This window comes from Oreochromis niloticus, linkage group LG2, assembly GCF_001858045.2.
Source record: "Oreochromis niloticus isolate F11D_XX linkage group LG2, O_niloticus_UMD_NMBU, whole genome shotgun sequence".
Classification (NCBI taxonomy): Eukaryota; Metazoa; Chordata; class Actinopteri; order Cichliformes; family Cichlidae; genus Oreochromis; species Oreochromis niloticus.
In genome coordinates, this window is record NC_031966.2 from 20,065,306 (window position 1) to 20,081,056 (window position 15,751).

The window sequence follows — 15,751 nt, forward strand, 5'->3', positions numbered from 1 at the left end:
AGTGATCGCCTGGTGAGTCGAAATCCCAGATAATGTGACAAAGGTTGTAGCACAGAGGTTTCTTCTTGTAAAAAGGGAGTTTTTCCTTCCCACTGTCGCCAAAGTGCTTACTCATAAGGGATCATATGATTGTTGGGTTTTTCTCTGTATGTATTATTGTAAGATCTACCTTACAATATAAAGCGCCTTGAGGCGACTCTTGCTGTGATTTGGCGCTGTATAAATAAAATTGAATTGATTTACTACAGTTAGATTTACACATAAAAAAGAGGTACCATATTTAGCAAATCACTGTTTTGATGAGTTCTTCGAGTACCGTGGTGTGTTTGGTACTGAATATTGTCAAAGATCATTATGGGAAGAGATGAACAACTATTACTAAGGACAAGCAGCTTCTACCAAAACAACAAATTGGCAGAGACTTAATGAATATGTCGCTCAAATACAAAAGCGACAGTCCTTTCTTTCTCACATAAAAACATTTTAGATCTAAAATATACTGTTTTATCGTACTGTAATGGATTATATGACACAAACTCTGCGGAATTAATGTATTATCGGGATCCAGCAATGCATGTTGTAGCTTCTTCTAATTCTCAGAGTGTTGCGTGTTCTTGCCTAAGTAAAAGATGACTAACAATTACAGTTGCAAAAACGACTTGCTAGAAGATTTTCGTCACGTTGCCAACATCTATTTCTGTCCTGAGTACATTTACTGCAGAACTTGATTTCGTGCTTCCCAGATGTTTTGCGTTATAAATGACTCAGGATCGGTTAATTTGTGTAAAAAACAGAACCATCTCTAAAAATAGTAACAGGCAGTTGTGTTTTATCCCCCCGCGGAGATGCGCGGTGGTAAATTGAAGACATCAATACATTCCTGGGCTGCTTCACCTCTGACTGCCATTGATCTACTATATTTACATTATGCCGAGCTCAAAGAGAGAGAGAGATGTAACTTTTGTTTCTCAGTTTGAAGTCATTGCACATTTTTATTGGTGACTGAGGTCAACCGAAGCAGGAAATTGGCTTCCCTTCTCTCTGCTCCCATATGCAAATCCAGCTCTGTCAAACCAGTGAGTAAATATTTAATATGTGCATTCCTGAAAAAAGACAAAAGGCTCATCAGACAATGAGAACATTCTATTATTATTGGTTCATTTTTGGCACTTCTGCATTTTTTCCCTGTCATTATTCTTTTAATTATCATGGAAACTATCTAAGCCACCTTGTCAATGCTGTATATAAGCTTTGACTGCCTTTTGCTGTATATTTATTTAATGATTATTAGTACAGGAACAAGTAGCAAGCCTAAAACAATGCCAATTACAACAGCAATGAGAGTAAACAAGAGCGCCGTGAGACATAATACATAACACAAACACAATGAAATTAGTGATAGACATTTACCTGTGAATTTTTATTGTGCACAGCATGCAAGAGAAGCGGTAAGACTGGAGACGTTGCATAACTCAACTGCACCATCTAGTGTTTTTACTAGATAGTGCAGGTATCTATCGTGCCTCACTCAGAGGCAACAAACATTTGAATGCAAACACAGAATGAAAATGAACCTGAGCTGAGATTTTGAACATCAGTGCCGTGATTTACAAAGAAGTATAAATACAAAAGTCATTTAAGGGCTTTATGACAGGAGTTTTGTGGTGAAGTGGTATTTCAGTAACACCACTGAAATATCAGAATGTATGCCAACTAATGCTCATACCAGAAGGATTGAAACAGAAAGTTGTGGGTGAGAATAAAGAGGGGAAAAATAGGTCACATTTTGTTCCTGATGTGCTCAGTTTATTCTAAACAAGTCTGTTCTTGTCAAACCCTGAGAGTGAACTGTGTTGATGATGTCATCCAGAAATAATGCTCTGAATCTGTAGGGCTAAAACCATGTGACAGCAGCCATGATGATAAATGAGCAGATTTCCTGAATCTCAGCACTCTGGTTGCTTAAGATAAGTCAAACTAGAGTTCCTGCAGAGTGGTTCACTTCATAAATGTCACCTGATGGCATGTAATTACTTGACAGCAGGATTTTTCTCACAGATTTGCAAGAACCATCTGACGCAGAATGATGTGAACCCGATCAGATGGACATTTGAAGGGAATAATTAGGGAATATTACTTTTTTTAAAGGAAGAAAAGTCAGAGTGTTGAAGTTTAGATGTTGAACCTGAGATAGACAGCTCTACAGAGATTTGAAATCCTTTCTTCAAGACTTCAGAAATAAAGTCTTTTATATTATTCCACAAGAATAGAAGCCGCTTGTGCCACACACTTTCACGGGTAATTGTTGGTGCCATTTGTGTATTATTATCAGTTGTACAAATGTATTATTCATGTCTTTGTACATTGCATTAATATTATGCAGACAAGACCTTCAGTCATAGGGACATATATCCACAGCAAGCTCGTCCACCCACCTCTTTAATAGATTTAAAGTGATGTTGCTGCCCGTTAGAAATTTTTTAGTAGTAGCTGTGCGATTAAACCACCTGTGGGGCAGTTAAGAGGACATCCTAAACCTTTAGACAGAGCACTTCTCATTTAGGCATACCTCCAGAACTGACTGCATGGCAATCTTGAATATCTACTATTTCACCAGCCTGGGTCTCTCTTAACAACAGGACTTGCAATTAGTACTTGTAGATGTTAATCCAATAAAAATAAATAAGAGCTCCACCAAGAAACTATCATCTGTACACTGATGGCTTGGGAAAACAGTTGACATACAAGAGAGAGAATTTCAAGCTCCTCCATCAATAAAAATAGTTTTATTGGCGGAGGCTGCCCTCTTGAGGTTGCCAAACTGAAAATCCATCAAGTTACAGCAACAGCAGTAGTTCTGTGGAAATCAACAAGAGGGCGTCATTGGGTCTGATTATAATCCAGAAAGGCCGAAATTGAAGGACAGACCAGTGATCCCACAGCAAACAATTCAGTGATGTAGCAAAGTGGACGCGGGTTTATGGTAGTTTTGTATGAGTGTAATAAACCACGTAGTGAACAAGTAACAGATAGATTCTTATCTGTGTTTTTTTAATGCCCGATCCTGTCTGCTTCCAGCAGTTTCTTTTTCCTTACAGAAAAATCACAAGTGGTTGTCACTGTGTACACCTTCATTATTTGAGTGCTTTGCCTAAATCCCACTAAGTAATACGCATTAGAAAAGCACATATTGATTTTTAGTCATTTGTAATGTAATGGATTGGGAAAGCCACGAAGCTTTCTCTTACTTCAAAGTGCCACGACACTGCAGTACGCTACCCCCCTTGCTGCCAAAATGCAGAGTTAAAGGATTTCCTGAAGCAGAGCCAGCTGACTGACAGCCAAGACGCTGCACTGTGTGCAAATCACAGGCGTGAGTGGGCCGTGGCATGTCAAGAAACGACTCTATTATTCAGTAGTATTTTCTCACCATTAACCAGATGAGATTTTCATCCCCAGTTATGTTTCTGTGCGCACACACATGTCTGAACCCCTGCTTGCCTTCTGTTGCCTGATTTGTTACTATTTCCTGTCCATTAATCTATGATATTGGCTTTTATAGAGATCTGAGTTATCCAAATGGGCTTTTAAATCGATTCATTGATACACTAACATTAGCATCAAGCAAACTTACAGAAAAATGTATGCAGAGCAGTTTGAGGGGACAACGTTGACTCATGTGTCGCAGGCCGCTGTTTGTCATGGAGGGGGTTGCAGGAGTTTCCTTGTAACCGGAATTAGCTGTGAAGTGCGACCTTGAGGTGTGAACACGGAATACTACTTGCTTAAAGAATTAAAGTCTCTCATACTTTGCACCTCGTTTGCAAGTGAATATCTTGACAAATAATTCGGGGTTTACGTGTGAAGCGTGGTTGGAAACTGCTGAATCCCTGCAGCTTTGAAATCTAAATTCGATTTAAACATTTCGTAATCATATGATGAAACTCTGGGAACGACTTTAAAAATGTTGGCATCATTACTGCATTTTAATGTAGAGCATTGCTCAGTTTCCAGTTGAAAATTGATTCTTGCAACAAATGTAAGAAATGTGCGCAATTACGCATAGGCCTTTTGACTTAATGCATTTGTGGACGTGTTGCCTCGGTTTATTGCAGCATGTGCAGCTGATAGGCCCTGGTGCTAATTTATTCACGGTGTGAGGAACTCATGTTCAGGATAGGCCCACTGTCCTGTGATGACGCGCTACAGGACAGGCGCAAGGGGACAGCTCGCTCTCATTTGGATGCAAATCTACAAGAGTTGAGGAGTTGGCTGATGTCAGGCAGGCCTTAGTGTACCTTTGGTCTCTTGTCAACAGAGCCACAGCATGTGAGGCTGGAGACGGGCTGGAACTACTTTGCATTTCTCTTTGGGAACCGATTTGGACTATAAACCACAAGGATTGCTTTTTAAACAGCTACAGGGAGACAATGTCGCCTTAAAATAGGCAACATAACCCCTCAGCTGTTTTAATATATTAAAGGTTTTTAACCAAATCATGTATGTTGGATACCTACTGGATAAAGAAAGCGGCATGTATCACCAAGGGCCTGTAAGAAGATCAAGCATCAATCTGCCTCCACAGAATTTTGTTTCAACACCACAGTACCCCGACTTTACTGGATACCATCATGTGCCAAACATGGATACGCACCCACAATCTACGGGGAGCTGGGGACCTTCATATAGCGCCCCTCGAGAGGACTGGGGTGCTTATAGTTTGGGACCCCCTAATACTATTCCTACACCCATGAATAACTCATCTCCTGGACAGGTTCCTTACTGTTCAAACGAGTACGCACATATGCATCCTCCGGGATCTGCGGTATTACAACCGCCACCGGACAACGTTAATGTTGCACAACTTTCTCCTGGCAGGGAAAGGCGTAATTCATACCAATGGATGAGCAAAACTGCGCAATCGTCGTCTACAGGTGAGACCATTGTGCCAAAATGCTGTTCTGTGTATTTAAGGAATAGAGAAGCTGGTTGTGCAGCAGAGATTAGGTTTTTTGCGCGGCTTAGAGTTTCTGCGTCCATTTACGCACAGGCCGTGTCATTTAAAATAATGTGTAAAATCAAACAAGTTCCATCGAAACACACCAAACTCCACACTGATGGAAAGGGTACAACCGGAAAAATGGAAAAAGCACTGAAAAGAAGTTGAACGAGCAGAAGGAAACTCCGGTCCTGTGACAGTGCATTTGCAGGTTGCTTAAATTTAAACTGAATATAAAACTTCGTTAAATCGTAAATACCTATAGATCATAATTTATTTGGTCTCTGTGGAAACTATATTAATTACCAATGACTTAAAATGTATACACAAACCGTTTCCATGTCTTAACTTTGATATAAATAATAGTTAGGATGGGCCTGGACCTGGGCCCAGCAGCTCTGGCTGCTCTATTCCCATGGAAGAAATTTTAAAAGGTGCAAAGAATCGGCGCCAGGCCCAGTTGTGATGTAAATGTCATTACTGCAGGAGATGCAAGGTCGACCTCTCTGTTACAGTGTTTGGTGTTATCCGTCATATCCAGGCAGTGTCCCTTTTTCTTTCAGCACCTCTTCGCTTTGATATGCGCCAACCTCCCTTCCTTTCCCAAGAGTTATATTGCCGGAAAGAGTGACGTTTTTCACAGCTAATATCTCAAACGCGGAGTAGTACATACACGTTCACAGAAGAATGTGGATTTTTTGCATTTCAGATTGAATGCATTTAGTTTACAGTAGAGCTATTTTATCCAGCCATATAGGAGTGGTTTTTGATAATATCCATACGTCAGTTTAACTCCTTTAGCCGAAGTCATGGTGGGTTTACTGGTTTCCTTTAGTTTTTTTTTTTTGTTTTTTTTTTTCACGCCTGTAAACATAAAACCGATGACACACACATTTGTACCTGGGAAAGTGTAAAGCCATTTAAAATAGCAATAGCCCACATTCGGACTGTAATTTGGGTATTTAAGCAGAATGAACTGAGTTGAACCCACGGGTTCTTCTTCCCGTGTCTCGTGGAGGACCTGACTCGTGGCTCTTTGAAATTCATGCGCACTACAGCTGTCATCAAAGCAAGATCAAAAAGCTGTAACTGCGTATCTGTTGAAAAGACAGAGACATGTGTATTGAAGACGCAGCTTATAAAGATGCTATGCGTCGATAGACCGGTCCTGGCATGCAGCCTGCTCCGGGGGGAAAACCTTCCAGTTCAACCACTTGGCTACAAACAGATGATCCTAAAAACGGGCAGACTACCTCTTCATGACTATGTGTTTTTTTTCTTCTTCACCTTCACAGGTAAGACAAGGACGAAGGAGAAGTACAGGGTAGTGTACACAGACCATCAGAGATTGGAGCTGGAGAAGGAGTTTCATTTCAACAGATACATCACCATCAGAAGGAAATCTGAGCTGGCTGTCAACCTCGGTCTGTCGGAAAGACAGGTTGGTCTCTATTAATTACTGTTTTATTTTCTGCCCTTTTACTAATTAAAGAAACAACAATTATCATATAAATATAAATATACCTATATAGTAATTTCTATATGAAAGAATTATCACATGGCATAAAATATATAAATACGTAAAATAAGCTGTATGTTTACATGTGCTTCTAACCACAAAAGTAGGCCAGTATTGTCAGGCAATAAAATGTGCCAAATGTGCCTGTATTTATATTACAACCGCATAAATTCATTATTGGACAGGGAGGGTCTGCAAATAATTTATGATTGGAAACATAAATTATTTGTAGTTATTTCGGTGATTTAATTACGCTTTGTATTATACATTTTTACATCATTTCTGTTTGAAATTATCCTTTTAATGCATAATTTAGTAAATATTAAATATTTTAATGTCATTTTGTTAATTTTTTATGGCAGTAAATAAATCAGAGAATAAAAATGTCGGAGTAATGCCTTACTAAAAAATAAAAATAAAAAATACGAGAAATGCAGCAACAAATTATTTATTATTTATTTCCTTTCAAGGCCTATTTTTACAGACCTGGATTTTATTTTATTTTATTTTTCATTATGCCAGTGGACAAAATAGAGGAAAAAATAGGGAACGCCCATGCTCGGAAAAAAAGTCTCTAATTGGGTGTTTTTATTTTATTTCATTTTATTTTATAAAATAGAGAATAAAATGAAAAAGCAATGGCACTTATTGGGTTATATATACTTGCTTTTCAGGCCAATTTTGTGGACCTGTTGATGTACACGTTATTTGCTGTGTATATTAATTATCAAATTATATGACCAGGAAAATATTCATCAAATTAATTTTTCTTTCTTTCTTTCTTTCTTTTTGCGTCTCCTCAGGTGAAAATATGGTTTCAGAACCGCAGAGCTAAAGAGAGAAAGCTGATCAAGAAGAAGATGGGTCAGTCCGACGGCAGCAGCGGGTCTGTGCACAGTGACCCGGGTTCAGTGAGCCCTCTGCCGGTTCCGGCGTCTCTCAGTCCCACGGACATCCACGGCTCTATGTACCCTCCTCAGGGAATGAACACCTTGCCCTCTATCAGGAATATACAGCAAGTGACTGTGACTCAGTAGAACAGCTCGCCCTGAGGACGATCTCACATAAGTGAGCACTCACAGGACACTTGACAGGAAGCCAGAGGATCTGAACCCAAGTCCTGAAGCACAAAGCTGCGGATAAACAGCTGATTTAAAGCAAGGAAACGCTGGAGGCTCTTCAAATATTAGTTTTTATAGAATAGTTTTAACGAAAGGGGGTGGGGGGGTGGGGGGGAAATCGAAGTATTTTTAAACTGTTTTAAAACGTTTGTGAGTTAATAAGATATAAATAGGCTATCTTTTTTTTTTATTTGGTATGACGTGTATGTGTTTGTGGATAACGTGAGAAATCAGGGACATGCCATTGTAGTATTACACTGGACCTCGTGAAGCTAAATCTCATTGGACAAATCGTTTACGCTTTCAAGCACAGTTTTGTGAGTCAATCAAACAGATGGTACGGGTAGAGAGGTCGTCTAATGGCAACTTTGAAAATGTAAATAAAAGGTGTTTTGCAGTAGATCTGTCAATTTCTTAATTTCTGAATTGTTGTGCATCTGGGATTCACAGAATAAAAACCTAACCAACTACCTGCAGGCCTGTTCACTGGTATATCAGCCAGGGAAGTATCATCTCAGCATGGCCTTTTATTTAAAATTTAACTGCAACAAGTTCTAAAAAGCCAGGGAGATCATCTGTGAGGCTTTTTTCCCTTTGATGCATAATTTTGTGTCATTTCAATGCATCTACTTTTAATTTGGAATTTAAAAGGATTTCACAAGTGTAAACATGAAAAGAGTTGGTAGCCTTGCAATAAACCAAGAGTTTGAGTGGCCTACATGCAAAGCTTGGCCTTTCAGTATGTGATTAAAAGAATACATGTAAATGTATACAAAAGCATCAGATATGAAAGAGTTAAATGGGATTTTTAATTTCCTGATCCATTTGGACCGGTTCACATTGTAGATTTAAGCCTAGGGTGCAGTTTCATTTGACTGGAAAAGGTCAGCAAAGCAGGTTATTGTCATTTAAAGTGAGTAGTTCAAGCCTATGTAGCTGACATGTTGCTTATTATTGGGTGTTCCTGACTTTGACCCTCTGCATATGTCTGAAATGAGGAAGTTCATTGATTATCCCCGAACTTTTATTCTGACATATTCTCCCATTGGAAAAATACATATCAAGACGGGCCAAGGCACAGAATACATACAAGAACAAGAGCAAGTGGGGGGGGAAGAAAAAAAAATAGGACTGGGGAATATTAGGGATATGTGAATTATCTATGCTTAATTAATGATCAAATTGAGGATGGGACAAAAATTAACTGCTAATAATAAGAGTAACAACAATAATCCCCATCCTCCTATGAATACACTCATACACACACCTGCACATACACACATATTACCGTGGATTATTAAATACATGTATTTTCCCGGTCTAATACCAGGCCCGGTCTTTCAGGACTCAGCTGGGCGATGGTTTCTTCTCCTCTATCCACACGCTGTGGCTCTGTCGCGCGCGTGGCCTCGTGCTTCCGTGCGCGGCCCCGCCGGAGACGTCATGAGCGTCTTACTACCCAACATGGCGGACTTTGATACCATTTATGAGTTAGAAGACGAAGAGGATGAGCACGTAGTGAGCGAGGAGCACTTGCCCAGATACTGTCCGGAGCCCGTGGTCATGCGAGGGGCCGGGCACATCACGGTGTAAGCGGAGCCGCGTTTGTGCCTTCTCTCTGTTTCCGGTGTCGCCTGTTTAGCTGAGGCTAGCCTGCGAGCTAACGGAAATCAAAACAGTTAGCCATATGTTTGGTCGAGGGTATAGCTGTTTCCCCGTAAACCCACGTTAACGACTTTGTGTCAGCACGGCAACCTAAAACTTGGCAGGCGCAGCCGTTGTTAACGTTAGTCAAGTTTACGTGAGACGCTCTTTTAGCTACAAGTCCTCATCCTTGTGTTTTGACTCACATTACATTACCTGTCGTGGGCTAATTCGCAATGATTACTGTAGGTTTCATAATTGTTTGTCCCTTAACTGCCTATATATGATGGAGACCTTTGCACTTTATCATGTTGATTAATGGGGGATAGAGCCTGAGGCACGTCCAACCTTCAGAGGGACCTAATAAGATGGTGTTTGTCACTGTCATCGCTACCACATCCACCCTTCATCTTCATCCTTCACCTTATGAGCTGATGCCGAGTCCAAGCTGGAAGGTTTCTTTAACTTGACACGTGGATTCTATTAAGAATAACTACAACAAAAAAGGCCCAAATTTGAAAACATAAGCAGCTGTTTGGAAGGGTGCTGTTGCTGCTAGAAGATTGCTGCACCCTTCTGATTTTATTCTGCAGAACTTTTTCAAACTCAAATAGTCATCCTCGGGTACTGATAAGGCTGTTATCAGATTTTTAGGGATAAGTTCTGATTGCATGCCAAATGTCAAGTAAATACAAGGACTTGTTGACAGTTATTTAATCAATGGACTAGCAATCATGCAGAATCCCATGGATGTGGCTCTTTCATCCGTCTTTACATCAAGAAATAAAGTAACCTCCAAGTGAAGCTGCACCGATTCTCAATTATTAATGTTTAAAATACCAGTTTGGCTGATTCCAGTGGTGACAATCTGATTCAGATATTCCATCTTTTTGAGCCAGGGAGAGAATTAATGAAATCCTTGTCTTAACAAGGGTCATTTTATCCACTGCAGAACTGAAACAGCAGATCAATATAAAAATACCCACCACTGATGAATGCCATTTTATTACCCAGTTGTGCAGTGTTAGTCAACATGTGTATGTGGTGACATATAAGTGCATTCCTATCCAAAGAGTTTTAAAAACAGTAGATAAAATTAATACTTTTGTTTAAGCCTGTCTTGAGACAATGAGACAAAAGTCAAGACTGTCTTTAACCCATGTGAGTGCAGCATGATCTCTCTACAATGGGCCTATACACTATACAGAAATTGGAAAAAGTCTTTTCTGCCATTATCTTTAGTTTATTATTGTTCTTTTTTCTGCCAATACAGTTATAATTAAAATAGGTAAATGTTGGTAAATAAGGAGCAGTGAATATATTTCAGCTTTGGATTAATTTTTTAATGGTTATTGAGTGTTTGTTTTTGACATGTCTACTCTGTTTTTTTTTGTTTGTTTTTTTCAGGTTTGGACTGAGCAACAGATTTGACACAGAATTTCCCTCTGTTCTCACGGGAAAGGTACAGTTGCTTTTTAAGTTTTTCTTGCACTTCAGTCTTGCAGACTGCTTTCTGTTCAAATCCAAGTGGGAAGAATTGAGCAATTAAAGCTGCAGTGATTCCTTTGTTCTTTTGGGCCTTTAACAGCCCTAACTTCCCCAGACCTCCCCATTCAGCCTTCCGTGAGGGGTTTTGATCTGATGGAAATTCATTATAAGTAGCGTACCACACTGCATAGAAAAGGAGCTGCTGTCCAACTCTGTAAATGAGTAAGCAGACTATGGTGCTCAGTTGGCGCCCAGTGTTTTGGAGGGTCCAGCACCAGGTGATAAAATAATGAAATGAAGACTCTGCCGTAGACAAGAAAGGAAAGCTTCCTGGGTCGGACGCAGAAACACAAAAAGGCTGCAGGGGTAAGAGCAGGCCGAGGGAAGTGTGGGGCAATAAAAAGTACCTTCGGTATTGTGACCCAGGGTGACATGTGATGGATGAGGTCACAATTATGATGATTGAAGGGTGCAGATCAGGCCCTGCTGGGCTTTATTCTGTGGTCTTTGGCTGTTTGCAAAGAGACCTTTGCATCCTGTCATAAAAGATTACGACCCCTGTTTTATGGCGTACAGGCTCAGAGAGGAATGAGCATCCATTCAAGTTGTTTGGCCGGCGCTGCCACAGGCACTGAGCTTATCTCTCCTTTGAGTCCCTCCTTGCCTTGAACAGTCCAAAGCCTGGTTAGCAAGTTGGGGGAATGTATTTAGATCTCATCTCTGGACAACATCTGCAAATATCTACCTGTTTGGTTTTCTAAAGCTCTTTGATCCTTGTACACAGGTTTCTTTTGTGCATTGAGAAATCTTTTCGAGTCAACATAACCAAGAAACAATTGAATTATCCAACTTCCTCTTGTTTTCTGAGAAGTTCCCATGTTCATTTCACTACATGTCCTGTCCCTTTTTCTTTAGGTAGCACCAGAGGAATTCAAAACCAGCATCAGCAGGGTGAATGCTTGTTTGAAGAAGAACTTACCAGTGAATGTGAAGTGGCTTCTTTGTGGCTGCCTGTGTTGTTGCTGTACAGTAGGCTGCAGCCTATGGCCCGTTATCTGCCTCAACAAGAGAGTAAGTCTCAAATCTCCCGTGACACGAGTTGGACAGTTTAACTCTCCCTTACATCAGTGCTGATTACTCAGGGGCTGTTATAGCAATTGGTCTAAGTGTAGAGGGTAATAACACCATGCGTTCAATTGGTGGCTCTGTGTAGAAATGATGCATTGCATGGCGTTGCTTCTCTCTTGCTCAGCTCAAGGGTGGTATTACCACTCGAGAGTTGCTGACAACAGAGTGAAAATTACTAGCTGGTAAATTGGGAGTTCAGTCCATAAATCCTAACACCGTGGCTGTTAACTGTTACCTGTTCACGTGTTAAACTGAGTAATGTGTATTTTTGTTTGAATTAACGGGCATGCTCTTTTTTTTCCCCTCTGTGGTCTGTTCCTGAAGACGAGGCGGTCTATTCAGAAGCTGTTAGAGTGGGAAAATAACCGACTATACCATAAGGTAAGGAAGATGGCTACATTGCACCTGAGTAAAAGTGCTTAATTGGTCTGTGTCAGTCTAAGATGAGTATCATCGTGATGGATAATCATCATTAATCTGTTGTGTAAGTTTTAACCCGCCAGTCAGATCTGGTGCAATCTGGTAGGCAGTGCCTGAAAGGACCGTGAGGTCAGCAGTAAAAGTCCATGTTAATTTTGTTTTGTCTCGCAGCAACAAATTACAGCTAGTAGCCGTGCAAAGGTATAAAGGAAGCTCTTCAGGGTGTCTGGCCACAGTTTGACCCCAGCGAGACCAGACAGTCCTTCTCTCAAATTCCCCTGACACTGAAGAGAAGATTTCCTTTGTTTGTGCATTTGTGTGCACGTCTTTGTGTCTGTTTGAGAGTGAGGGAGATGTCCATTCATTGTATCTGTGTCTTTTTTTTTCTTTCATCAGCTGGGGCTGCACTGGAAACTCAGTAAAAGAAAATGTGAAAGCAGTAATATGATGGAATATGTAAGTAGGCATGGATTTCTCAGCTATACCCTTTACTGATTAATCTGCAGATCATTTTTAGCTGCTCGATTGTTTGTCGGTAAAATAGATGAATACAAAAACAGTCCAGGAAACAAGGATGAGCAGTTTCTATGACAAAGGACTAAAAAGGGAAGCGGAATGTTATATAAATATATAAGTGTTATTTGCAGATTATTTAATAAGGCCTCATTTTCTAGTGCTTTGCTACCGGTAGAATGAACTGATATTTAATTGTGAATTAGTAGAAACCTTTCAAAATAAAAAAGAAAGTTTGTACTTAATAAATGAGGAATTAGTTGGTGTTTAGTACCACCTTTCCAGCTCCAACTAAATCTAAATATAAAAGTCAGCAAAACAAGAAAAATTAATGATATATAAAGTCTGTCTGTTTATGTAGTAACTTGGCTTAATTGAATGCAGCCAAATACATTCATTGTGTTATAAATCCTCCCTTCATGAAGGTTGTAATGTGTAGTTACTGTTGAAACAGTTTTAGAGAGGTGGTGTGTGTTGTTTGTGGTGCTGCTGGTCGTCATTGCTTTGACAGTTTTTTTTTCCTATTTAACCAACCCCCGTTGATTTAAATTATCTGCTAGGCCGTATGTATGTGAGTGATCTCGCAGCTGATTTTCAGAGAAATCCAGAGAATCTCAAATCTCTTACTTAAACGTTTGAGAACTTTGTTTTTGTCCGTGTAATAAAGAGATTAGTTCAGTAACTAGTAATGTTTCTGCTCTAGTGAACACAGTTGGATTTTAACCTTGTGAAATTGTGTTTTTCCTCTCTTCAGGTGATTCTTATAGAATTCCTACCCAAATATCCTATATTCCGACCAGACTGAGGAGGCCGTTGCCAGACTGGATGAGTGGCCCTTGAATCTTATCCTTAGTGCCTTGTATATACAGTATGTTGGAAAAAAGGGTCTGCGCCGCTGTGTCTCGTGATGACCCTGTAAATCTCCCAGTACCTTGTACATTAGAATTTGCAACACTGTCACTTTGCTTTAGAGCAGATTTTGCACATTTTCCCGACAGAACTACACATGTTCCCTTTGTTGCACTCTGATGTGTTTTTGTTACATGTGAGAAAAAAAAACAAAACAAGTGATACTCTCAAAAAGTGCATTTACCCCAAAGAACCATCAGCCTGTATCCCATCTATTAAATCACTAATCCCTTGCAAAGAATGTGATGCCTCCACCTTCCGTAACTATCCTTGCCTTATGTATGATTTTAAAAAATAAACTCTACATGTAACAGGAGGAGGAAGGCTTTGGGTAATTCAACAAGTCTGTAGGCTTAGATGCTGCTTGTTGGGTTTCCCCTCTTTTAATCCAGTTCTTTGCAGGTAGATGGGATGGTTGAGATTGCCTAACGTACAGTGTACGTCATCACCCCGTGTTTTGTCCTTACATGAACCCTCTGTACATGGGAACTAGCTAGTAAGAACTTGACCTGTAAATACCATGTTAGAATAAGCTGTACAGTGGTATACCATTGTTTACATAAAGTTACTTAGCTCTTTAGTTTTTTTTGCCAATATATTGCTGTACAATAGTTTTGATTATGAAAGATGTCTACGTACCTTCCTAGTTTATATGGACCTGTTTATCTTGTAAGCCATATAGTGACTATGTACCTGATGCCAGAGTTGGGACTGATTGTTGCACATGAAGTTCAGGATTTCAGGCTGGAGTGGATCCTGAGTTTTCTTCCAGTGACAACAGCAGTGCACGTTACCATGCAGTTTTTGCCAATTAAGATGACATTCAGTGACTCGTCATCCATTAAAGATGGAGGTGGTTGGAAGATTTGAATTTGAACTCTGCACTTCCACTCATTTCTCTCCCACCCCCACTAACTTTGTATTAATTTTGTAGTTTTGTACTCTTCCCTGTGCTGTGTTTGGTCCTCCTGAAGTGTTAGGAAGCGCATGCTTCTACAGATCCTGATGTGTTGAGCAGATGGTTCCTTTGTTTCACTCATCCTTTCAAGTGTTGGTTTTGTTTTCCAGAATCTTAGTGAAAAGATTGCTGCATTGCATTGTATTAGAGTGCCTCTGGTATAGTTGAAAACCACAGAGAAGTGCAGGTTGAAAGCTGTTCTCCTGTACAAAGGAGAGTTTACTGCTCCCAGTATTGTCCCTGTTACATTTTGTTTTGTAAATGTTTATCATGATGACCTAATCCCAATGGAGAAAAAATAAATTGTCAATTTTGAATTTAATTTGTCGCCGCTTCCTTCTTTTTTTCCCCTTATGAAACCTGTGGTGTGTCATGTTGGTAAAAGGAGGTTGTGACTGACCTCGGCTGATGCACTTTGACCACAGCCTGCTGCCCCGAGATGAAAAATGTGGCTGTTTGTCATGTTTAACAAGGTGCTGAATCGTTAACTTTAACAAGACAGCCTGCAATTACTCAACATATATACAACTCAGGAATGGTGTCACCATAACCTGCTGCTGCTTCCTATTGTTACGGACCACCGGGCAGCAAGCCGAACATACAGTTTCTACTGTACCTGACCACAACCTCCAAGTACTGTAGTGGTGGGCTTCACTTTGGGGTGGAGGGTTTTATGGTCCTCTGTGCTTTTTGTTTTCACATTCACAGCCTCTCCTGGTTTAGCTTGAGGAAGTGTTCAGTTACCTCTTACTGCTGCAGTAGTGCGAGGTTGTCACCACTTTGGTCATGTAAAGTAGAAATATCAATTGTATTGCAACATATGGCATCCTAAAAAGCTTTTTTAATTTATGAGAAACTTGGGGACATGCTGCAGTCTGACCGTAGAGTCACTGTGTGGTAAATATACTGATACATTTAGGTTTTTGGGGATTAAAACATCAGGCTTTTAATGACATATATATATGTCATTATATATATATATATATATATATATTTTTTTTAAACCTATTTAAGCTTCACAATATAGACAGAAATAAAACTAGTAAGTTGGT

General features: G+C 40.0%; 2 protein-coding genes across 2 annotated transcripts; both read left to right on the forward strand.

Annotated features, from left to right (window-relative positions):
- Window positions 1–4,260: 4,260 nt before the first annotated feature.
- cdx4 (caudal type homeobox 4) lies at window positions 4,261–7,724 on the forward strand. The gene is made up of 3 exons (XM_003445227.5): window positions 4,261–4,934; window positions 6,295–6,440; window positions 7,322–7,724. The coding sequence occupies exons 1-3, from the start codon at window positions 4,499–4,501 to the stop codon at window positions 7,553–7,555; spliced, it is 816 nt and encodes a 271-aa protein (XP_003445275.1). The 5' UTR covers window positions 4,261–4,498; the 3' UTR covers window positions 7,556–7,724.
- Window positions 7,725–9,034: 1,310 nt separating this feature from the next.
- chic1 (cysteine-rich hydrophobic domain 1) lies at window positions 9,035–15,021 on the forward strand. Its single transcript, XM_003445228.5, has 6 exons — window positions 9,035–9,228; window positions 10,691–10,745; window positions 11,687–11,842; window positions 12,224–12,280; window positions 12,716–12,775; window positions 13,587–15,021. Exons 1-6 carry the CDS (start codon window positions 9,083–9,085, stop codon window positions 13,635–13,637), a joined length of 525 nt encoding a protein of 174 aa, XP_003445276.3. The 5' UTR covers window positions 9,035–9,082; the 3' UTR covers window positions 13,638–15,021.
- Window positions 15,022–15,751: the final 730 nt, after the last annotated feature.